At 52.6% G+C, this 21,349-nt stretch overlaps 10 protein-coding genes across 10 annotated transcripts; 4 read left to right on the forward strand and 6 right to left on the reverse strand.

The window, feature by feature from the left end:
- Positions 1-611: 611 nt before the first annotated feature.
- Positions 612-2,319, forward strand: PpBr36_04616 (uncharacterized protein; the record flags this gene model as incomplete). The annotated part of the gene is made up of 4 exons (XM_029891775.1): positions 612-1,049; positions 1,105-1,775; positions 1,852-2,107; positions 2,209-2,319. Exons 1-4 carry the CDS (start codon positions 615-617, stop codon positions 2,317-2,319), a joined length of 1,473 nt encoding a protein of 490 aa, XP_029749983.1. The 5' UTR covers positions 612-614.
- Positions 2,320-2,426: 107 nt separating this feature from the next.
- PpBr36_04617 (uncharacterized protein) lies at positions 2,427-3,488 on the reverse strand (the record flags this gene model as incomplete). The annotated part of the gene is made up of 1 exon (XM_029891776.1): positions 2,427-3,488. One exon carries the CDS (start codon positions 3,486-3,488, stop codon positions 2,427-2,429), a length of 1,062 nt encoding a protein of 353 aa, XP_029749982.1.
- A 660-nt stretch (positions 3,489-4,148) lies between these two features.
- PpBr36_04618 (uncharacterized protein) lies at positions 4,149-5,753 on the forward strand (the record flags this gene model as incomplete). The annotated part of the gene is made up of 1 exon (XM_029891777.1): positions 4,149-5,753. The coding sequence occupies one exon, from the start codon at positions 4,149-4,151 to the stop codon at positions 5,751-5,753; it is 1,605 nt and encodes a 534-aa protein (XP_029749637.1).
- Positions 5,754-5,948: 195 nt separating this feature from the next.
- Positions 5,949-7,811, reverse strand: PpBr36_04619 (uncharacterized protein; the record flags this gene model as incomplete). Its single annotated transcript, XM_029891778.1, has 3 exons — positions 5,949-6,395; positions 6,557-7,048; positions 7,197-7,811. The coding sequence occupies 3 exons, from the start codon at positions 7,809-7,811 to the stop codon at positions 5,949-5,951; spliced, it is 1,554 nt and encodes a 517-aa protein (XP_029749636.1).
- Positions 7,812-9,115: 1,304 nt separating this feature from the next.
- On the reverse strand, positions 9,116-13,104 carry PpBr36_04620 (uncharacterized protein; the record flags this gene model as incomplete). The annotated part of the gene is made up of 3 exons (XM_029891779.1): positions 9,116-12,318; positions 12,383-12,890; positions 13,042-13,104. 3 exons carry the CDS (start codon positions 13,102-13,104, stop codon positions 9,116-9,118), a joined length of 3,774 nt encoding a protein of 1,257 aa, XP_029750476.1.
- Positions 13,105-14,354: 1,250 nt separating this feature from the next.
- PpBr36_04621 (uncharacterized protein) lies at positions 14,355-15,159 on the reverse strand (the record flags this gene model as incomplete). Its single annotated transcript, XM_029891780.1, has 5 exons — positions 14,355-14,380; positions 14,466-14,531; positions 14,595-14,745; positions 14,999-15,013; positions 15,112-15,159. 5 exons carry the CDS (start codon positions 15,157-15,159, stop codon positions 14,355-14,357), a joined length of 306 nt encoding a protein of 101 aa, XP_029750477.1.
- A 371-nt stretch (positions 15,160-15,530) lies between these two features.
- On the forward strand, positions 15,531-16,308 carry PpBr36_04622 (uncharacterized protein; the record flags this gene model as incomplete). The annotated part of the gene is made up of 3 exons (XM_029891781.1): positions 15,531-15,733; positions 15,816-15,926; positions 15,999-16,308. 3 exons carry the CDS (start codon positions 15,531-15,533, stop codon positions 16,306-16,308), a joined length of 624 nt encoding a protein of 207 aa, XP_029750474.1.
- A 689-nt stretch (positions 16,309-16,997) lies between these two features.
- PpBr36_04623 (uncharacterized protein) lies at positions 16,998-18,380 on the reverse strand (the record flags this gene model as incomplete). Its single annotated transcript, XM_029891782.1, has 4 exons — positions 16,998-17,468; positions 17,668-17,863; positions 18,067-18,143; positions 18,207-18,380. 4 exons carry the CDS (start codon positions 18,378-18,380, stop codon positions 16,998-17,000), a joined length of 918 nt encoding a protein of 305 aa, XP_029750475.1.
- An 839-nt stretch (positions 18,381-19,219) lies between these two features.
- On the forward strand, positions 19,220-21,306 carry PpBr36_04624 (uncharacterized protein; the record flags this gene model as incomplete). Its single annotated transcript, XM_029891783.1, has 6 exons — positions 19,220-19,393; positions 19,674-19,801; positions 19,882-20,030; positions 20,224-20,445; positions 20,519-20,750; positions 20,820-21,306. The coding sequence occupies 6 exons, from the start codon at positions 19,220-19,222 to the stop codon at positions 21,304-21,306; spliced, it is 1,392 nt and encodes a 463-aa protein (XP_029750480.1).
- On the reverse strand, positions 20,617-21,098 carry PpBr36_04625 (uncharacterized protein; the record flags this gene model as incomplete). The annotated part of the gene is made up of 3 exons (XM_029891784.1): positions 20,617-20,748; positions 20,881-20,983; positions 21,010-21,098. 3 exons carry the CDS (start codon positions 21,096-21,098, stop codon positions 20,617-20,619), a joined length of 324 nt encoding a protein of 107 aa, XP_029750155.1.
- Positions 21,307-21,349: the final 43 nt, after the last annotated feature.

Raw genomic sequence — 21,349 nt, forward strand, 5'->3', positions numbered from 1 at the left:
CTTTGTTATCGCGGAGCTTTATCCCTGCAAGCCTAGTCCTTGACACCGTCCCATCCCTCCCCGAGAAGCTCGGCCCCTTGCCCTGTCTCAGTCAAGCGTGCAGCACCTTCATCCCGTCCGTCACTGAACAAAAAATAAAAATAAAAACAAAACAAAAAGACAGCAAATCCAATGCGGTTATGTCCTGCGAGAAAAAAGTTGTTCCAGCCTGAAGTTCTGCTACCAAGTTGGCATAGATCATCCGTTCGTCCCGGGGATTCTCTTCCTTAGTCGGGCTAGATATTAGTGTCTCCTGCACGCTTCAACGCGCTGTACCTTTTTCAACCCTACTTTTGTTTAGATTTCATGATTTCCGTGCTCTGCTGGTTGTTATAACACGTGCTTTCCAGAACAAAAGTCTAAAGTCATCATTGCGACTTTGGCCAGGGGGACTTTTTTATTTTATTTTTATTTTTATTTTCCCACACAGCCAGCGGTTCGCCCTTTTGTCATTCGATCCACACCTGAATTCGCGCGAAACATACGAGGAACATTTTGTTTCCTGTAGATCCGGCCTCTAACTTTGGACGCTGCAGAACAGTTCATTGCGAAGGCTTTTGTAACACGCCAGACTAATGGGTTACATACCGGCTACGATCACCGGGCCCGTCGCTAGGGGTACCGAGGTCCTGCGCGAGTCGCTCGGGAGCCTGACCTGGGGCCCGGCAATGGCCCTCGCCAGACCAGCAGTCGAGGCTGTTTTCTCCCAGATCGAGATCGGGACTCTGTTGCTGGTCGACGAGCCGGGCGGCCGGCGGATCGTCTACGGCCAGAAGCTGCCGGATAGGAGTAACGGGATCAAGCTGGACGAGGAGCCGCTCCCGACCCGGCCCAGTGGTGTGCGGAAGGCGACGACGATTCCGCGCGTCGAGCTCGTGGTCAAGCGCGATGCGTTTTGGATGCGTCTGTTCCTCTTCGCGGATATGGGACTCGCTGAGGCTTACATGCTTGGCGACGTCGAGTGTGCCGACTTGACGTCCTTTTTCCAGGTCAGCTTACCCCCGGCGTCGGTGGAGTGAGCTTTTGGTGTGCGGGATTCATAATTTTGACATTGTAGAGGTGTAGCTATTTATCGTGAACAGAGATCAGATGGGCAACGGCACAACGCGCTTCTCGGCCATATCTGGAGCCATCACTAGCCTCGCCAGGACAACCAACACCATGTCCAACTCTCTGCTGAACATCTCGGCGCATTACGACATCAGCAACGATATGTTTGCTGCGTTTCTCTCCCCTGACATGACTTATTCGTGCCCGATATGGAAATCGGTCACGGACGGATCCGACGAGCAGGAGGAGTCTCTCGAGGCAGCGCAGTTGACCAAACTGCGCAGGTTCATCACTGGAGCACGCATCAAGTCGACCGACCACGTGCTGGAGATCGGAACCGGCTGGGGCTCCTTCGCCATCGAGGCCGTCAAGACGACGGGATGCCGCGTCACGAGTCTCACCCTCTCAAAGGAGCAAAAGGCGCTGGCTGAGGCTAGGATAGCTGACGCGGGGCTTTCTGACCGGATCGAGGTTCTGTTGAAGGACTACCGAGCGCTGGAAGCACCAGAAGGCCGGCCGTTCGACAAGATAGTCTCGATCGAGATGCTCGAGGCGGTCGGGCAGGAATTCCTTGGCACGTACTTTGCCTGTATCGACAGGTTACTGAAGAAGGATGGTGGTATTGCCATGTTTCAGTGCATCACAATGCCAGAAGGCCGGCATGAGGCTTACTCCAAGAGCGAAGAGTAAGCTTTTTTTCTTTTTTTTCTTTGATTCCGTTGAGAGAATTTCCATGACTGACCAGGGGAAACTCCCAAACAGCTTTATAAACCACTACATCTTTCCAGGTGGCTACCTCCCCTCGATTACACAGTTGTTGAACCACATCAGCAAAGAATCCAAGGGGACTCTGATTGTCGAGGGTGTCGAAAATATCGGCGGGCACTACAGCAAAACCCTGCGTCTCTGGAAGGAAGCGTTCCTAGAAAACTTCGACTCGAAGATCAAGCCTGCGCTCCAGACTGAGCATGCAGACATGACAGATGAGGCGATTGCTGTTTTCAAGAACAAGTGGGAGGTAAGGGATTTCCCCCTCAAAATTCTCTTTCTGCTGCCCGATGAGCGTACTCAACCCGTTGCGTGTCTGCACCATCAAACTAACGCAAAACACTGCTCCAGTACTATTTTACTTATTGCGAGGCTGGCTTCCTTACAAAGACGCTTGGGGATGTGATAATAACGGTAGGGCGTGAGGGTGCCCTGGAACTGATGGAGGGGATCCCGCTCTGATTTTGTATCTTGCTCCTGGGTTTTGTGGTAACATATGTCCACCTTTAGACTTTGGGATAGAAATGTCTTCAACTGTCAGTTCTGGACAGCTGAAGACGACAGACATTTCAGTTTTTCCGCTTCTTCTTCGTTGTCTTTTTATTCGATGCAGAACCTTTCTGTGCACTACCACCGCTGGCATCCGGGTACCGGTTCATATGCTCTACATCGAACTGAGGCTTGTGCCTGCGAAACAACAGCATAGCCACCCTCGCATCCTCCACGCTAGAGTGCTGGCCGTCTTGTATGTCTAAGCCCAGGATTTCCTTAGCCAGGATGCGCATCGCCGGCTTGGGTCCGTTGCCGTACTTCCGAAACCCCGAGAACCTGGCTGTGTCCCGGATGTCCTTCAGCGGGTGCCCGAGCTCCAGCACGGCCAGATCGTGCCTAATGTCGTGGCCGACCACTATCCTCCCGCGCAGCAGCTCCGCGACCTGGGTGTGCACCTCGTCAAAGTCCCGCGCGAGTCGCATGTCCCGCGCGCTCACGCCGCTCACGTGCGTGCGCCAGTCGGTGACGACGACTCCCGGTTTCGGACGCACCAGCGAGTCGTAAACCTGGTTTCCGTGAAAGTCGACTACCGAGACGCGCGCGAGGATGGACTCGTGCCCACCCGGGCCGATGCCGACCATCTCGCAGTCGATGCCCACATACTTGCCCAGCTGGAGACCCGGGGTGAGGCCTGCGTTGGGACGGGCCTGCGTTCCCGAGCCGGTGGCGGTGGTGCCGGAAGCGGTTGTTGCCTTGAGGCCCAGGCCGTATGCCTCTGCGACGCGTTCAGGAGACAAGTCGTTGTCCTGGGCCCACACCGCGAGCGAGGGTGAGATGGTGGTCGGGGCGACGGCAGATGTGATTTTGGAGCTTTGAGAAACGCCCATGCTGGATGACCTGGCGCGGTTCTTACTACTCCTGGCAGGAGGAGCGTTGCTCGTCGCCGGTGCGGGCCTTTTGGTCGATTGGCTGCCCTGCAGTGGCTGCGCCGTCTTCGGTCTCTTTTTGGCTTGACTCTTCGCTTCTGGTGGCGATACGTCCTCTATTGACTTCCTTTTAGGGGCCTGCTTCGGGGCCGCCGATTCTGCCTTGATCTTGGCCTGGAGTTTCTTCCAATTTGATGAGAGCTCAGGGGCCATGTTTTCCCTTTTTCATGTCCGTTCTTCCTGTTTGGAATCCGGACGTTGAGAAAATCACTCGGGTTTCCCCCGCCTCCCTGCTGGGAAAAAAAAAAAAAAAAAAAAAAAAAAAAAAAAACCTTTGTAAAGCAATCGCATGCGTATGTTGTGATTTTCCAATCAAACACGATCTTGGGATATGATATCACGCTCGGTGTATGTAATAAAAAAAACATGAGCGAGTTGAGGTCGTTGTTCTTATTGGTAGAGGCAGCCACCGCTGACAACTGCATCGCCTCAATCAAAAAGTTTTCATGTTCCCAATTCGAGTCAGGGTTGGTTGGCAAAGGCTTGTCTAGACTAGAACCTCCGACCAGGTGGTTTTGGGTAACTGTAGGGTGCGTTCTTCCAGTGGCGACTGGGTTTCTTTAGGCTTCTGGACCCACAAAATGCCGCTGTGTCTTCGCTGCATATTTCTGCAAAATGCGTCGCAACTGGTCAACTTAGGTCAATAAATTAGGCGCAGCCTTAACCTATGCATTGACAATCGCCTTTTAAATCCAGTCGTCCATCAACTAACCATATAATAAAAAAAAACACCACTGATTTCATCGCAATACATCCACTTCTCGTCAAAAGTATACGCAATCAATTGATTGGCATCACTCAGGTCTAGTCACAATGAGCCCTCACGCAACGGGAGAGGCCGCCGTTGGCTCGGGCGAGCCACGGCAGAAGAGCAAGGCGACGGCCGACTCGCTCATCGTTGGTTGCATCGCCATGGTGGAGAAGGACGGGCAGCCACGGCGGGCCGAGATCCTGAGCATCAAGGATACTAAGAGCGGGCGGCAGTTCTACTGCAACTTTGACAACTTCAACAAACGTCTGGACGAGTGGGTGCCGCTCTCCCGCATAGACCTCACCCAAGATGTTGAGTGGCCCAATCCGGACAAGGACAAGCCCAAGGAGAAGGCCACCAAGAAGATCGCCGGCGCCGCCGCTCAGTCCAAGAAGACTGCGCAGACCAAGAGAGCCGCCGCCGCCGCTGCAGCCGCTGCCCAGAAAAGGCCTGTCGGGAAGCGGGAACAGTCGGTCGTCTCCGAGGCTGGCGCCAGCCATCCGTGGACTGAGTTTGTCGAGTCGCAGTCGCAGCTGAAGACCCCTTCGTCAGAAACTCCCGTCACTGCGACTCCAGCGGATGAGGCCGATGACAAGATGGCCTCGGCCATCGCTGGTCTACCACCGGCCGCGGCGGCCACACCAGCCAGCGTGGACGAGATGGACGTCGACGGCGATGACAAAACTATCGGCGGCGTGGGGGCGGACGGCCGGAAGAAGGAGAGGCAGCCTTCCTTCAGCCGTGAGGAAGAGATTGAAAAGCTGCGGACTTCGGGGTCCATGACGCAAAATCCTACCGAGATATCGCGTATTCGCAACATATCCAAGGTTCAGTTCGGTCGATACGACCTGTTCCCGTGGTACTTCTCGCCATATCCAGAGGCTTTCTCAATGGAGGACTGCATATCAATATGTGAGTTCTGCCTCTGCTACTTTGGAGACGTCAAATCTTTCACCCGCCACTGCCGCAAGTGTACGCTCCAACATCCGCCAGGCAATGAGATCTACCGGGACGAGTATGTGTCGTTTTTTGAGATTGATGGGAGGCGTCAGCGGACATGGTGTCGTAACCTATGCCTGCTGTCCAAAATGTTCCTCGACCACAAGACATTGTATTACGACGTTGACCCTTTTCTCTTCTATGTCATGACGACCAAGGATGACAAGGGCGACCATTTGGTTGGCTATTTCTCCAAGGAAAAGGAGAGTGCCGACGGATACAACGTGGCGTGTATTTTGACGCTACCGCAATACCAGCGCAAGGGTTTTGGTCGGTTGTTGATCCAGTTTTCGTATGAGCTGTCAAAGATCGAAGGCAAGCTCGGTTCGCCTGAGAAGCCACTTTCGGATCTTGGTCTGCTCAGTTACCGACAATACTGGGGTGAGAACATCTTGGACCTGCTCATCAGCTTCCACGAGCGCGACGAGCGCTGCAGCATAGAGTCCATCGCCGCGCAGCTCTCCATGACCACGGGAGACGTCGAGCATACACTGCAGGCTCTCAGGATGCAGATATACCACAAAGGAGAACACAAGATTGTCATACCTGAAAAGCTGCTGCAGCAGCGTGAAAAGTCGAAGCAGAAGCAGAAGCGCATGATCGACCCGAGTCGCATCCAATGGAAGCCGCCTGTGTTCAATGCTTCCTCTCGCACATGGGGCTGGTAGTCTTTTCTTTTTTTTTTTTTTTTTTGTCTGGATAACATTCGTCTCAAAGGTGCTCTTTGTCTGCTACTTTTTCCTGTAATTTAGAAAAATCGATACCCCCTTTCAAGGGCAGCAAATTGAAATTAAGTGCCTCATAGCATGACGTGGGCTCTACTAAGAAGTTGTTCTATTTCTATTCTCGGACAGTAAGCAGCTCTAGACAAACCCAAACGACCTCTGTCCATCCTGACCCTTGTCTTCAGCAGGCGGCTCATCCTGCAGCCGCTTCAGCAAGCCGGCCAGCCTCTGCACGCCCTGAACGATGGTGTCTCCGTCCTCCCACGAGTAGCACAGCCTCAGGTTCCGCGGGAACTGCACGGCGCCCTCGTCGCCCTTGACCTGGAACATACTTCCGGCAGCGAGGATCAAGTTTTCGTCCTGCAACGCGCGGCTGGCCACGGCGCTCGCCGACGGGCCGCCGTCCGGCAGCGTCAGCCACACAAAGTACCCGCCATACGTCGACCTCGGCTTCTCAAAGGTCACGCCGAGCGGTGAGAGGTGCTGGCGGACGGCGTCCAGCAGCAGGGCGTGCCTCTTCTGCAGGTCTGGGCGTACGGTCCCGTCTATGTGGGCCGCCAGGGCGCCGGTGCGTATCATCTCCCACTATGATGGGAATCCGTGTTAGTTTTTTTTTTTTTTTTCCTTTTTGTTTTTTGTTGTTGGTGTTGTTCCTATCTCTTGATCTTGTCTACCTATGCTAGACTTGTCCAAAGGTAGTGCTGGCCAAAGACCAAAAGGAGACAAAGACAAAGGGATGGCCTCACAATCATAACTGCGGCCAGCTGGCTCGCTGCGCCACCACTCCTGTTGCTGCCCGTCGTGGCGAGCCCCAGAGTAAAGGCCGGAGTGCCCTCGGCCCAGCCAGTCCTCACACCAGGACCGATGATCTTGCTGAATGAACCGTTGCTCACGGCGTGTCCGAAGCCGCCCGCGTCAAAGAGGCTCGGGCCAAGACTATCCGTCAGGTCTCGGTCAATGTCAACCAGGCGCGGCGGCGGTGTTAGCGGAGGGATATACTGCTGCTGCTGCTGCTGCTGCTGCTGCTGCGGGGAGCCCTGCCGCTGTTGCACGACTGGCCACTGTAGAAAGTCGTAAACGTCGTCGCTTATGACCAGCGCGTCGTGCTCCCGCGCGAGCCGGATCAGTCCCTCACGCCGGCGCACGCTCATTGTTTTACCTGATGGGTTTGCGCTGGTGGGCACACAGTAAATGACATGACGGTATGCCTTGCGGGAGGGGGCCAGGTTCTTAAAGACCTGTGCGTTGGTAGAGTTAGTGGGAAACAAAAGCAAGGCAGAGTCACGTTAAAAACAAAACAGCAAGGAAGTCTTTTGTTGCATTCCCAAATCATCATCATCATCATCATCAACACCATCATCATGAAGACAAATTGGCTCATCTTACAGGCTCACTGGGGTCATCGGAGCCAAACTCCTTCAAACCCCGCTCCAACCAGTCCAGATCAATACCCTCGTCATCCTCCGGAACAGCCCTCAGACGTCCTCTGAACCCCGCATCTTCAAATATGGGATTTGAGAGGTGATAGCACGGTGCGACGACCCACACGGCCTTTGTGAAACCCGGATCGGTAAAAGAGCCGAGCACGCAGCCCAGGTTCTGGCTGGCGCCGCCCGTGATGCAGATACGGGCCGGGTCAGGCGTGCGCCCTCGGCTGTGGTAGTAGTAAGGGGCCAGGAAGCGCGCGAGCTCCTCCCGCAGCGGCTGAAAGCCTGGGTCTGGTGCGTACTGCAGGCCCGGGACGAACACATCGGGTTCCGTGAGCATGCGGTCCGCCGCGGTCCTGAGGTGCTCCGCCGGAAGTGTGTGTGGTGCCGGCCATCCCCGAATTAGGTTGATCTGGTGCTTGGCATCGTCTGGGTCCGGCTGCTTGGAGGTTGTTGTAGCCATTGTCCTGATGGTCATTCTACCGAAGCGGGGGGATGCGATGGTAGAGTGGGGGATGAAGCTTATAGCGATGGAAACCCTGGGAACGGTCCTCGTGATATTGAACAGCTGCATATACGGGGACCGCACGATGTGTAGTATTGACAAGACAGGCAGTGAACACAATACGAAGTTCGATACACGCTTCTGCCCAAAAGTCGCATATACTCATCTCATGGTATAGTGAGTGACGTGCTTGTGAATTACTCAGCGATTGGACCGAGACTCTTGTCGTGTATTTAAATACCTCACGTGACACAGAATCCACAATTTGGATGCTGTCGTGTATCTAGACTTGGGCGGCCTGAAGTTGTTGCAGCAGATAATCATCTTTTTGAACACTTCGCTATCGAATACATGACTTTCTCTGGTGGGTTGATGCTCTATCGTGAGTTGTTGCGAGGGTTGGGGCTGGCCCTTTAATAACTTCATATATCCCGAGATATCCCCCTGCTAGAACAGCATCTACGGACAAATCGGAAAATACTCTGATCGAGATGAACCGCTCAACAATATATGATTCCATAAAAGAGATAAAGGGAGCTCGTGACAATGTTGCATCTGAGTACAACCTCCTCTTTTCGTTCATTCACTACTGAAGACTGAAGCTTCCAACATAGACATTCTCTTGCATTGCTGAGACATGTTTCACAGTGTGGAATAGCAGAGACGACTGAAAAAACGGTGGTAAACGAGAAGCAAGCCTCGTCTTATTGCGCACAAAAATAGGGACCGTTGCCCCAAGAAACAGTAACAATAGTAGTCCCTTACACCTCCCATTTCCATATTTACCGAGTCAAAGCCTTGTTCGTAATTGCCAGCTATGATTACCGAACTGTCAATGTTCCTGTTCCAATTCCAGTTCCCCCCGGTTCGGTGTTTACAGACCACCATGTAAGTAAGAGTAAGAGGGTTTGTGTTTGAGTAGGTTTGCGTGTGTAAGTGAGTAGTGGTAGCGGTGCCAGTCACCACAGGTTCCGTAAGCATCGAGAGATCGGGAATGATAAGAATAGAATGCGGAAAAAAAGCATCTTTGCTACCGTAAAAGGCCATAAAAATCAAGGTTGTACAACAAAGGCTGCAACAAAAAAAGTATCAAAACCTCGTCGCAGGTTTGTCTTTTTGATCAAAGGATAGACGCTAAAAGCTCAGGCTAGAATTCGCCGGTGTTGGGCACAATCAGTTGGGTAGGAGTGTACTCCTCTGGACTGCAGTCGTATCTGAAAACAACTCATCCTGGGCCGACAGTCGAGGCAAAGTCGCGTATCATGGTGAGGAAGGAGGCAATGCGAGTCAAGGCTGTTTGCTGGGTGGTAATCACAGCCCAGAAACACTCGCATTGTTCTCCGAGATTTCTCAAGAGGTTCCATGGATACTTCTTAGGTTTGCAATGGTGTCGAAGTACGACGAGAGCCCCAGTCCGCAGGGCGTCTGTACGATCCTCTGCCGCGACCAGATGGGGCTGTGGGCAGAGAACCCGAGCTAGAGCTTGGAGATTGCTGCGGCGCGTCGTTGGAATAAGGTGTCGATGACTCTCTGGACCTAGTAGTGCTGCCATTGCCATTTCCTCCGCGGCCAGCATGTGTTCGTGGCCCCGAGCCCCGTGAGCCTCGCGAGCTGCTGCTACTGCTGCTATTGTTGTTATGGCCAGACCTCGAAGAAGTACTGTAAGAACGCGCGGTTGGCAAGTGCACGCGCTTCCTCGTGGTCATTCCTTGAAGGCAGACAAATGCAAAGCTTTGGGGACTTTCCTCCAAGACCTCAACGGTAGTTGGCGAAACCCACATCCGCTTAGGCGTCGAACGAGCTGGGGCAGGCGAAGGGTTCCAAGCCGCATCTGGCACCGAGGTTGGGATGCGAATCGCCGGCAACGAGCCCATTTCCTGTTCCTCAAAACATTCCTCCGCCATCACTTTTGAAGTCGGAGAGCCACTTGCCGCCATGTCCACGCCTGCAAAACTGGGAAGAGATACCGTTGCTTGTGCCTGCGAAGCTGTAGAATCCATAGCCCGGCGACTAGTTGAGTCTATCGCCATACGACCAGTCTGGGAAGACGTCTTGCTATCATGCAGGAGGTCGTTGATTCTGCTCTGCCACTTGGACGATGCCGATTGCTGCGCTGCTGATGATGCGGGGGGCCCACGAGGTTGGCTCTCTTGAAACGGCCTCGGGGTTGCCCAGTTGAAAGAAGCAGGCGCAGGAGCGCTTGATCCAGAATTTGGTGCTACAACCTGCCTACCCATTGAAGGTGGCAATCTCACTACAGGGCGGGAGGGCGGTAAGGCAACATGCGGATGTGTTGCGTCCCCGTCGAAGGCCGGATGGCCATCCATATCAGGCGGTGGTGGAGAAGGCGAGCGGTGACGATTCATATCTTCCGGACGAGCGCCATCGGTCTTGACAGGGAAAAATCGTGAGGTTCGACTTTGCGGCGACGCAGTAGACGCTGGGCCCGGGGGCGACACTACTGCCTTGGCAGTACGATCATCTGCGGCAGAGGGCTTCCATGAGGCACCATGAACGACCTGAATGCGGTCCTTGGTTTCAACTCGCCTGCCATCGCTATCAAACTTGACAGGCTTCCAAGAGTCGTGATATGCTGGACGAGCTTCGTCGGCCGGTGCCCCTCGAGCATCCAATTCCGACTGTTGTTGCGTTATTCGCTCTCGCGTTTCGTTCGCCATTCTCTCGTCGCTTACCTTGGAAGCCATGGCCCAGCGCGATCGTGTATCATCATCGGCCGGGTTGGGTCCGCGTACGAGGCCTGCGGCGGCCGCCGATGGAGGCGCGATTGGCTTGGGGATATGGGCAGGTTGGGCCTTGCCACCGTTGGGTGGCCCGATAGGGCCCGGTCCTGCAGTTGAAGGGCCGCTAATCTGGGACATATTAGGCGGGAATCCATCCGGCAGCCGGCCTAGATCAGCATTAAATGTCCCATTGCCGAGACTTCTGTTATTGTTCGGTGCCCCCCAAACGTTTTGAACAGCTGGCTGTCCACCTGTCGGCCCCCAGGAGAAACGGCTAGGCTGCGCAGGAGGTGCTCCTTGCCAAGACGGGGCCGCTTTACCATCCTGCAGCGGCGTTGGGTTCGGTTCTGGGTGCGATACAGGCTCATGCCTTGTGTGCATACCCGCTGGCTTAATCTCCTTTTCAGCCGGAGCCGGTGATGATTTTGTCTCTCCGCCCTGCCCGGCCGCCGGTGCCCGTGTCTCGCTAGGGTTGCCGGTTGTCGTTTCCTGTTTTTGTGAAGCCTGAGTGACCGGGCTCTCGCTCGAGAGAGAAGTCGAGGTCTTGGTGGCAACAGCCGCTTCCTTTGCGGCCGCTTGCTTTGCACTTTTCCGCTCAGGTGCTGGACCAAGGGCAGCAAGCTTTGCTGCAATTCTCTTTTGCTTTTCGGCCTCAGCCTTCGCTTCTTCTTCTGCCTTACGTTGCCGAGCGGCCTGAAGTTTTTCGGCCATGAGCTTCTTCTGCAGCTCATAGTCGTCGACTGTTGGTCCCTGAGGAGGTGCCTGGCTCATGGGCGGCACGTTCTGCCGATCGTGTGTCGCGGCGTTCGGATGCGGCGCAGCGTGAGATGCGTATGGTGAAGTCCTCGATTGCCACACTGGACCATGGCCTTGACGCATTCCGGAGGGGGACACAGGGCTGTCGCCCGTAAAAGAAGTTCGTCGACCGTGGAGAAGGTCCTGAGGAGGTATCCCCTGATCATGCGGTTTTGCGCCTCGCTGAAATAGAGGGCCACTGCCTCCACTAACATTAGAAGATCCACGTCGGCGACCATAAGGAGCCTCCTGGTCACCCCGATTCGACTGGAAAGCTGGCGAAGGCCCTGGCGGGCCCTCCCCGTGCGGTGGCCTTTGCAACACGGCTGGAGGGTGTCTTTGATGTGGATCGACCCTCCCTGGTCCACGACGTTCCATGACTGGCTCATATCGACCGGACTGCGAGTTGAAAAGTTCGCGGTTAGGATTAACAGGACCGTTGGATCGGCTGAAATCATCCGCAGCAATCTCCTTGGCCGCTGGCGGACTAATCCCTCGCATGGATGACGGCGTTTCCCGAGGTTGATTTCGTCCGGGCACCTGAGGCGCCGAGGTATCAAGTATTACTGGAGAGGATTTGTTTACTGGGGGCAGAGTAGCCCATGGGGACTTGACTGGTGCTGGTGGAGGAGGTGGCCTGGCTACCAGGGTCGGCTTTTCGGGTGCGCCCTTGAGAACCAAACCTTTACCACCCCCAAGGATTGCCTTTCCAGATGACATCTGGGCGGGTGCAGGAGATTTTGGCTTCTCTGAAGGCTTAGGATCCTTGGGCAGTGATGCTGATGGTGTCTGCGCCGGCTCCGGCTCCGAGACTGCTGGTGCTGGGGGCGTTGTGGTCGTCTCTTCAACTGTAGGTATCGTCACCTTGGTGCCATCGTTCCACTGGATTTCACTGGGGATCCAGTCGTCATCATCGTCATCAACGTCGGCCCAGTTATTTGCGGCATTGATGTCTTCGGGTGCCAATCGAGCTGTCATATGGATTCCATACTTCTTCAGCTCCTCGTCGGTGAGTTTCTTAGGTTCGACAGGTGGGGGGGCTGTTGAAAGTGTCAGATACATGGCGTCTCAAGTTTAGAATGCACAGGAGGAGAAAGCACATACGTCGATTTTTGGTCCAGACAGTACTTGGGTCTGGTGCGCCAGCCGGCTTCCCGCTTGCGCCTCCAGATGCCTTACTTCCATCTCGTGATATGGTACCGAGCTTTGCTACCAACCGTGGTCGAGCACCGGCAGAAGCGCCCGCGCCCGGTGTACCGGATGCTGCAGCCGTGGAGCTTGCTTTTTCTAAATTCTTTGGCGTGGTAGTCCCTGAGCTCTGCGCCTTGTTGCCGAGAAATGTCTTGTTCACAGATACGGACTTGAACGAAGTCGGTTTCTTGACCGTGGAAGATGTCCTCGTGTGGCCCTTGCCGTCATATTTAGATCCATCATCCTTCCCCGCCTCTGTATCTGAGCCCCCACTGACGCTAACCTCTGTCGAGTTTACCAGATTATCCACGGTATCGGAAAGATGCTTGTTTTCGATTTCGTCAGTAAGCAAAGGGCCAGCGCCATTCACGAGCGACTGCTTGGCGTCGACATTTTGAGAGTCTGCGCTGATGGTAATGGTCTGGCAAGAACACGTTAGTCAGTCCAATCTGTAGCCCGATATAACGAGACTGGTGTGTCCAGCGTTGCGAAATGGCGTTGCCAGGACGCGAAAGGCCACGAGGGTGGGTGAGCGCATGCTGAGTTTGCACGGGAAACAAAGCGGTACGTACAGGCTCGGTGGAGGTTTTGGCTGCATCGACGGGATTTGACTGGGTGGCCTCAGCAGCCATCATCCGTTGCGAAGACTGACTAGATTGGCAAAAGGCGATGAATTGTCAAAGTGATCGCTCAAGCCGTTGAGTTGTCTCGTTGTCTCCTTGTGTTTGGTGTGTAGCCCGATAAGCGACTCGATGGCGTGTATTCGGTGTACGTTCCCTCGATTTTGGGGTTTTTTTTTTTCGCGATTGCCCGCCTGGTCAAACAGAACCTTGTCTGTAAAAGTGATGTCGACTGCCTTGGCTGGTTGGTCGGGCTCAGCGGGTCGGCTCGGGTTTCTTCACGACTTCTGCGGCAGCGGGTCGTCGTTGAGCCAGGGGAACGAAGTGCTGCTCTTGGACTAGCACTACCACGGGTCAATCGGATGCTTCGTCCTATGTAGATATTCCCTTCCTAAGTCTGATTTTGGGGCGGAATGGGGGGATAGGAAAATATCACGGTGGTGAGATGTGTCGAAGTGCACAGTGTCCAAATAGAACTGCCTTTTTCGCCAGTTGATTGATCGAATCCAATCCGCACAACAAGCTGGCTGCATGGGAGTGCGGCTGGCCCTGCGTTACGGTGATTCAAGCCGGCCGGCCCCCCGTCTATTTTGGGCCTAGCGCCATGTTGCGGTCTATTCGTTTCAATCTCTTACTGGGTCATCGCTCCTTGGAAGCTTTCACCCAAGAACAAAACAGAAAGAAGCTGGGAAGCGGGGCGAAGTCCCGTTTGCAAGGATCGTGGCAGCAAATTGACTATGACACACCTCATCATCAATGCTATTCAATCTCTGTCACCTCTTGTGACGTTTTACGGCATGGATAGAATCCTATGCACAAACTCGTAGACAAATGTGTCTTAGCTCCGACCCGCATTGTGAGTTGGCAAACAGGCGCATGGACACCAAGTACCCAGCCGCCAAGGATTGGGCTCAACGAGTTAACGGGGAAGCTACCCTCGGCAGAGATTAGATGCTGTACTTGCTTCAAATCTTTTTTTTTTTTTTTTTCTTTTTAAAAAAAAAAACTATGCCACGCGTTGCATGGGATTTCTCGTCATCACTTTTTTTTTCATCCATTCGCAAAATACCGGCGCACAAGCCAATTTTTGTTCACATTATCATGCCATAAGCGTCTGTGTGAACATAGAATTCGCCCAGTAAATGCATTTAAGGGAAGAGACAAATGAATTTCCATAGAGGTCAAGTGGTGTACAGACGGTCTTGTTCTATTCGCCGTATCTACAAGCCATATTACAAGTCCTCCCCAAGGGCCTGAAGAGTGATTTAGTGGGGGTTGTTCTTGTGGTGGCCTAACATGCGTTCAACTGTTAACTCGGAGCGCTTTCAACAAAGATAGTGACTGTGGTGCACACGGTCAGGATCTAAGCGACTTACGGAGGTGGAAGTAGTAGTTCTGGGCGTAGCCGACAGCGAGAATGAAGGCAATGGCATGAATGATAGCTGCCGGGAAATGTCAGTGGTGGGATCATGTCTTAGGACAAGGCAAGGGCCGATCCAACATACGCTTAGCGGTCGGGTTCTTGCCAAAGTGCTTCGCCTGGTAGCGACCGAGGATACCCGTGGGCTTCTGCTCGGGAGCGGCACCCCTGGGAAGCTTCGAGTAGAAGTTGACGACGCGCTTCATGCGGACGGCATCGGGGGCAGCGCCGATAGCCTGTCATGGCAACTAGCTCGTCAGTCTCGGTTTCATCGCCGCAACAGTCCTGGAACACCGGAGCAAAGACGAAATCAAATGCCCTCAGAATAGTCCTGGCGTGTCTTCCGTGATCCTCCAAATCTCTCGGCACTCAACATCCCCCGCGTTCATGAAAAGGTGACAATGATTGCGTGCTGAATCCAGACTTGTCGATTCAAACTGGCCAGAGTTTCCGTCGCATCGTGAAGGGGAAAATCCAAGTTGGACTTACGTTCGGCGAAGCAACCTGGAGACAGCAGAATGAAATAGCAATGTCAGTAACTATGTTGACAATAAAATGCATCGCCTTGGGGGTTTGTCGGTTTGTAACAAAAACCGGCATACCTTGGGGGGAATGAGCGTCGAGAGCGCTCGGCGAGTAACGTGGCTCATGGTGGCAATTGGGACAGGCCGATTTCAAAGAATAGAGATTCAAAAGTCGGTAGCAATGTTCTCAATTGGCTGTGTCGCAATCGTCGTGCCAATTGAGGTAGGGTTCTTCTTGAGCTGAGGTCGGGTCGGGGACGTTTTGGAAATCGAGGTCCTCCCGCGAACAGGTTTGCTACGGGCGGCGGTTCTTTCCGCCGAATTGGCATTTGGCCAATCACGTGCGGGCCAGACGAGGCTGAGAAGTGGATCTCCCATCCCATTGACGTCCGCAAATGTGCTCAAGCTTCCCGAGAGTCGAGGGTGATGTCTTGTAGATCAATTGAACTCTCAACAAACTCCGAATTCTAGTCCTAAGGTGGTTAATCCTACCAGCTATGGCTTCTCTCAGATATACCTCGACTGCTGCCGCCCGGCTCCTCCGGAGCGCGTCGTGGCAGCAAACTCGAACCGTCGTCGCTGGCCGCAGACACGAGAGCTCTCTCGTCCGCTCAGAGAAATCAGGCCCCGCGCTTCCTGACACCAACGAGAAACCAAAAAACCAGCCCGACTACCAGGCCACCTTCGACAAAGCTACATCGTAAGATTTACAACTCTTTAGGCCTGTGTCGTACCGTCGTGGGCTGTCTCGATTGCTGACTGCAACCCTTCACACGCTTCAGAACCTTCAGCCCCGTGCCCAAGCGCGTGCTTGATGGCAGCGAGCCGACCGACGTTCTTCCCGCGGCAGTTCTATCGGGTGCCCCCATGGAGCTTCAGGCCCGGACAGTCCGGTAAGAAAAGGAGGGCATGGCCAATATTCCAAGGTGACCAATATCTCTGACATCACCATCTCAAAACAAAAGCATCTACCGTCCTTCGAAGCCAGCTACGCAGTCTGGCACGCACGGATTGCGCCAGTGGCGTATGGATTGGGATGTCTTGGCCAAAGGCCACCGCTGGGAGAACCCTCTGATGGGCTGGCAGTCATCAGGCGACTTCATGCAGGGTTCGCACATTTACTTCAAGAGCAAGGAGGATGCCATCGCCTTTGCCGAAAAGCAGGGCTACGAGTATTTTGTGCAGGAGCCCAACGAGCGCAAAATCACACCCAAGGCCTATGCCAACAACTTCTTGTACAGTGACAAGAAGTTGAAGCATATTAGGACCAAATAGATCAGGAAGTTTGAGTTTATTGGGGTTAGTCATAGAATCAGTAAGGCAGATGGCTTTTTTTTTTTTTTTTTTGAACTTGACGGGCGTTCAGACTTTTACTGGATTGTAAATACCATTTCTTGTGTGACTAAAGTAAACAAAATCGGATTGGCCACAATAGCTTTGTGGCTCATTCCCAAGATATTTTAAATCGATATGTTGGAGTAACGGCAAGCTTAACCACCAAAAATGCGATCCATCACTTCATGTTGACCGTGGCCTGCGACCGTGTCTCCCGAACATTTGGACATGCGGACCAGAGCCAGTCAGAGAGTACAAGGGAAATCCAAGCAAAACTTTGATTGCACGTTGTCGTTAACTCAAGTAACCATTCAACCCCGCGCAGTAACTGCAACATGGGGTAGTTCCATAGGATAATCAAGAAGAAAAAAAAACATAATCAAATAACCCGAGTGCCAAAGCGGTTTAAACGCCCAAGGATGCTTCCAAACAACTCCAATCCGATAAAAAATCCAAAGCCGAACTCCAAACCACCAAACAAAATCATAAAAGTTTGAGCAATAAGCACAAGCGCCAGGACTGGGACCTTGGGCATTGAGCTCGACTTTGATGGACTGCATCCATGGATCCATTCCTCAATCATACACTTCTGTAATATCAAGTCTTAAAGTTCAAGTGTCTTGCGAGAACTATGTCACCATCAACTCAGGATCGTGGTCAGCGGCATGGTCAGTCATGTCTCTGCTGTCCTTCTCGACTCGGAATCCAAGGGCGATGTGAGCAGGCAACTCAACCTTGCGTTGCCTAGCTGTGCTCTCAGCCCAGGTTCGTAATCGTACGAGGTTACGTATCGCCGCTTCTCTTCTTTGAGTCTGCAACTCCAGTACAGCTTTGTTAACCATCTCGGCAACCTTTCTCCTCAAGTCAGGATGAAGAAGATGTTGGAGGTTTTCTGGCAAATCGTTCTTGTCGAAGAACAACAGAGACATAGTGCTCTCCAACTCCTTTATGAATTTTTCATTGACGGGTGCGCGGGGTGCAAGTTGCTCTTGTGCAAACTTGATAACTTTTTCAATGTCACCGTGACTGCTGGTCCTGATGAGCTCGACCAGCTGGAGACGAAGGAGTTCAAAATGCAGCTTAGGGTCATTGCCCAATATCTAGATGTAAATCAGTCAGCATTGTATCAAATACATGCGTGTTTAATCATCAAATGTGGTTATAGGTTGTTTGCTCATGATTTTCAGTGTGGTGTTAATCATCAAAGGCACATAGGCCATATGCGTGGTGCATGAAGTTTTTTAATCATCGCAGGGAATTCGAGGTGGGATATGTAAATGAAGCAAGCTAGCCACATACCTCTGGGTCAAGGTCATTTAGACCCTCTATCGCATCTGAAATCTGGCCCTGATGGATCTGGTTCTGAATCTCACGGCGTGCTATGATAGAGACCACGTCCTGTTGGGCAGGGATGTTTGCTTCTTTTGCAAAGTTTGCAGCGGCTTTGGGGTAGCCTTCCATGGTCAAATAATCAAGGATGACAGCATTGATGTCACTAGATCCATAGTCAGTCAACTGAATCAATTGCGCATCTATGATTACAATCATTGGAAGGCTGCAATTTCAGAACGCTTGGACACAATGTTGTTCCGCATCGTATTTCTCGGAGAGATTCCCATTTTGTGTGATCATCACATTGCAGCAGGAAGGGGCAAGAGAGAAGGTGAAAATAAAAAAATGAGCGAATCGTAAACGTACCTCTTAGGCGATCGAACAGCAGAAACCCTCGCATCAAATGAATGCTTTATGGGCGTGGCTGTAGAAGTAGTGGAAGCCTATAAACCACACGTTAGAATCATGCCGTGCTGCAGAAATTCCGTGCGTGAGACAATACGTACCATGACGTCTGAGCTATCGGCGCGAGCTGCGCCTAATGTTGGAGTCGGTGATGATCCGTCCGCTCGCCAACTACGAAAGTGTTCGTAGAGAAATTGTCTGAAAACTGGTGCGAGGTCTGGAGTGAGAGCCTCAGGCTCAAGACTATCGCGACCCTGCGTGGTTGACCGTGGCATATATAGCCGGCAGGGGGTTTGTTTATTGGGAATTCATTTGCACACTCAATAGGGGAAGAGAGACCGTGGTCAGAATACGATTGGGAGCAGCCAATCGCAAGAAATTAGGTTGCGCTGGTACGACCGACCTATGTATGGTTGCCTGATTCAGCCCATAGCTTTTCTTCCTTTCTCTGAAGGTGTGGTTTCAGGAAGAGAAGGAAAATTAAGAATTGAAATATGAGAGATGAGAGGAAAGTTTGCGAAAGAAAATTCGAGCTCAAGGCTTTTCTATTCAAGGATGGGACTGACGTGGGGTCAATTTCTCTGCCATTTGATTGGTCGCAAGGAAGCTAGCAGTCGACAATTGTGGCGCCTGCTTGAGATACCCACTTAAGATGTTTCCAGCCACCGTTTTGCCGGCAAACCGTCCACAGAGGTAACGGGGCACGTGCCAGAAGCCAGTAATCCCCGCCAAACCTGAGAATTTGGTGCGGGTGTCCGACTTGCAGGACCCTTCCCCTTTTCTTACACAAAGGGTTCAAGGTTTGTGGGTTTTGAGCATTTGTTTGTCTTTTTTGGTCGGACAACTTATTCCGAAATTCGTGCCTTGTCTGCCTTTGATTTGCCAGGAAGGATCTGTGTTCACTCCGTTCGACAAAGCAAATCCGTCGAGCCTCTGTAGTACAGCGCTGTGTTCTCTCGGTGAACCCCCAGCCAACCACAGCTCGGCACGACGAGGGAGAAATAAAAAGCAGTCAATTGCGGTTGGAGGCAGCTTTGCCCGCCGGAAACTCCCATTGGTCTGCCTTGCTGTCACAACTGAAGGAAGATCCAACGTCGTAACTAGGACTGTCGAGATGGCCAAGTCACCGGAACCCAATGACACCATCACGACAAGGTACCACTATTCCCCGCCATGGGCCGATTTGAGCATCATTGGAGTTGCTGGAAGCTCCGGCTCAGGCAAATCTAGCATTTCAGATGCGATTGTTAGAAAGCTTAACCTGCCGTGGGTTGTCATCCTTTCAATGGTGAGCCCAAATCGATTTACTTGGCAATCCTTGCTTATTGCTATGTGATCCCCCTGCATTTACTTGAACCGCGAACAAGACTTCATTCATCCATACTAGCTACCCGTTCATCCTTATTCCTTTCTTTGCCTATTCGTGTTTAACAACCCCGAGAATTAAGACATTATTTACTGTGCAGCAAACAAAAGAGAAGGACAGCATCGAATGACGGCAATTGCGATTTGTAAACTTGTTGTTAAATAGAATATGCGGTTGACTCACACTCATACAAACATATCAGGACTCCTTTTATAAAAGTCTCGACGCCGAATCATCCAGAAAAGCATTCGCAAATGAGTATGACTTTGACGCACCCGATGCAATTGACTTTGACGCTCTTGTCAATCTCTTACGTGATTTGAAGGCTGGGTACGTAGATATCAGCGGTTTCCATTGCCTGGATATTCGAATAAGCTCAAGAACTGATCGGTGCCGTTGTGGTCGCTCAGAAAGCGAGCAGAAATACCCGTGTATTCATTCGTGAAACATCAGCGCATGGAAGAGACCACCTCAATCTACTCTCCCCACGTCCTAATCCTTGAGGGCATTTTTGCCCTGTACGACCCTAGAGTATTAGAGCTGTTGGATATGAGAGTAAGTTGGAGACGATTCTTCATAATTAACAAATATCTTGCTGAGATGCCACCGTTGTCATAAAGATTTTCTGCGAAGAAGACGCAGATGTGTGCCTCACCCGTCGTAGTAAGAAAGCCCCCTGCACCGAGCTGAACATCTAATCATCGCGGATTGTTTAACCAATGTTATATACTCATGACTACTCTCATACTTAGTTATCCGAGACGTCCGAGACAGAGGGCGCGATGTAGAAGGCATCATCAAACAGTGGTTGGCTTTCGTGAAGCCAAATTTTGTCAAGGCAAGCTACCCAATAATATTTTACCGTCGGTCCCCCTGTCAGCTAACCAATTGCACCTTCATTCAGTTCGTGGATCCGCAAAGAAAAGTGGCAGATATCATCGTCCCTCGTGGCGTTGAGAACAAGGTTGCTATAAGTGCGTTGCAATTATATACTGCCACATCCAGTGCTCAATGTCCTGGGCTCGAAATCACTAACAAAGTCCTCAGCCATGATGGTTCAGTACATTGAGCAAAAGCTGCTGGAGAAGTCTAAGCAGCACCGAGCAGCTCTAAGTAGGCTTCAGCTTGAGTCGCTGGAGACACCGCTATCTAGCAAAGTCATCTTCATCGAGCAGACCCCGCAACTGCGCGGCATAGATACTATCTTGCACGACATAGACACAAGTAGTGAGGACTTCATCTTCTACTTCGATCGGCTTTCCGCCCTTCTCATTGAACTGTAAGTGCCTAAGACACTTCCTCAAAGATAATGCCATACTCATTCCTAACATTACCACTCAAAATACAGAGCCCTCAACAATGTCAGGTTCGAGTCAACCACAATCACCACCCCTCAGGGCTACACCTACAACGGCCTTCGCCGGGCACAGGGCGACGTCTCGGCCATCGTGCTGGAGCGCGGCGGCGCCGCCCTTGAGGTGGGGCTTAAGCGTGTGATCCCCGACTGTAAGACTGGCCACATAGTTATCGAGTCCAACGTCAGGACGGGCGAGCCCGAGCTCAAGTACCAGAAGCTGCCGCGCGATATCCAATCCCACGGCAGCGTGCTCCTGCTCGACTGCCACATGTCATCGGGCGGGTCTGCCCTGATGGCGGTTCAGGTCCTGCTGGACCACGGGGTGGCGCAAGATCGCATCGTCCTGGCGACCTACTCGGCCGGTCGCATGGGCCTGCATCGGCTGACGACGGTGTTTCCCGACATCACGGTGGTGGCATGCAAGCTTGTGCAGGACATTGAGGAACGCTGGATCGAAAAGAAATATTTCAGGTGCTGAGCTGTGCCACTGCCTCCTCAATATATCGCCAGCACTTGAAACG

The sequence above is a fragment of the Pyricularia pennisetigena genome, chromosome 6 (assembly GCF_004337985.1).
Source record: "Pyricularia pennisetigena strain Br36 chromosome 6, whole genome shotgun sequence".
Taxonomy (NCBI): domain Eukaryota; kingdom Fungi; phylum Ascomycota; class Sordariomycetes; order Magnaporthales; family Pyriculariaceae; genus Pyricularia; species Pyricularia pennisetigena.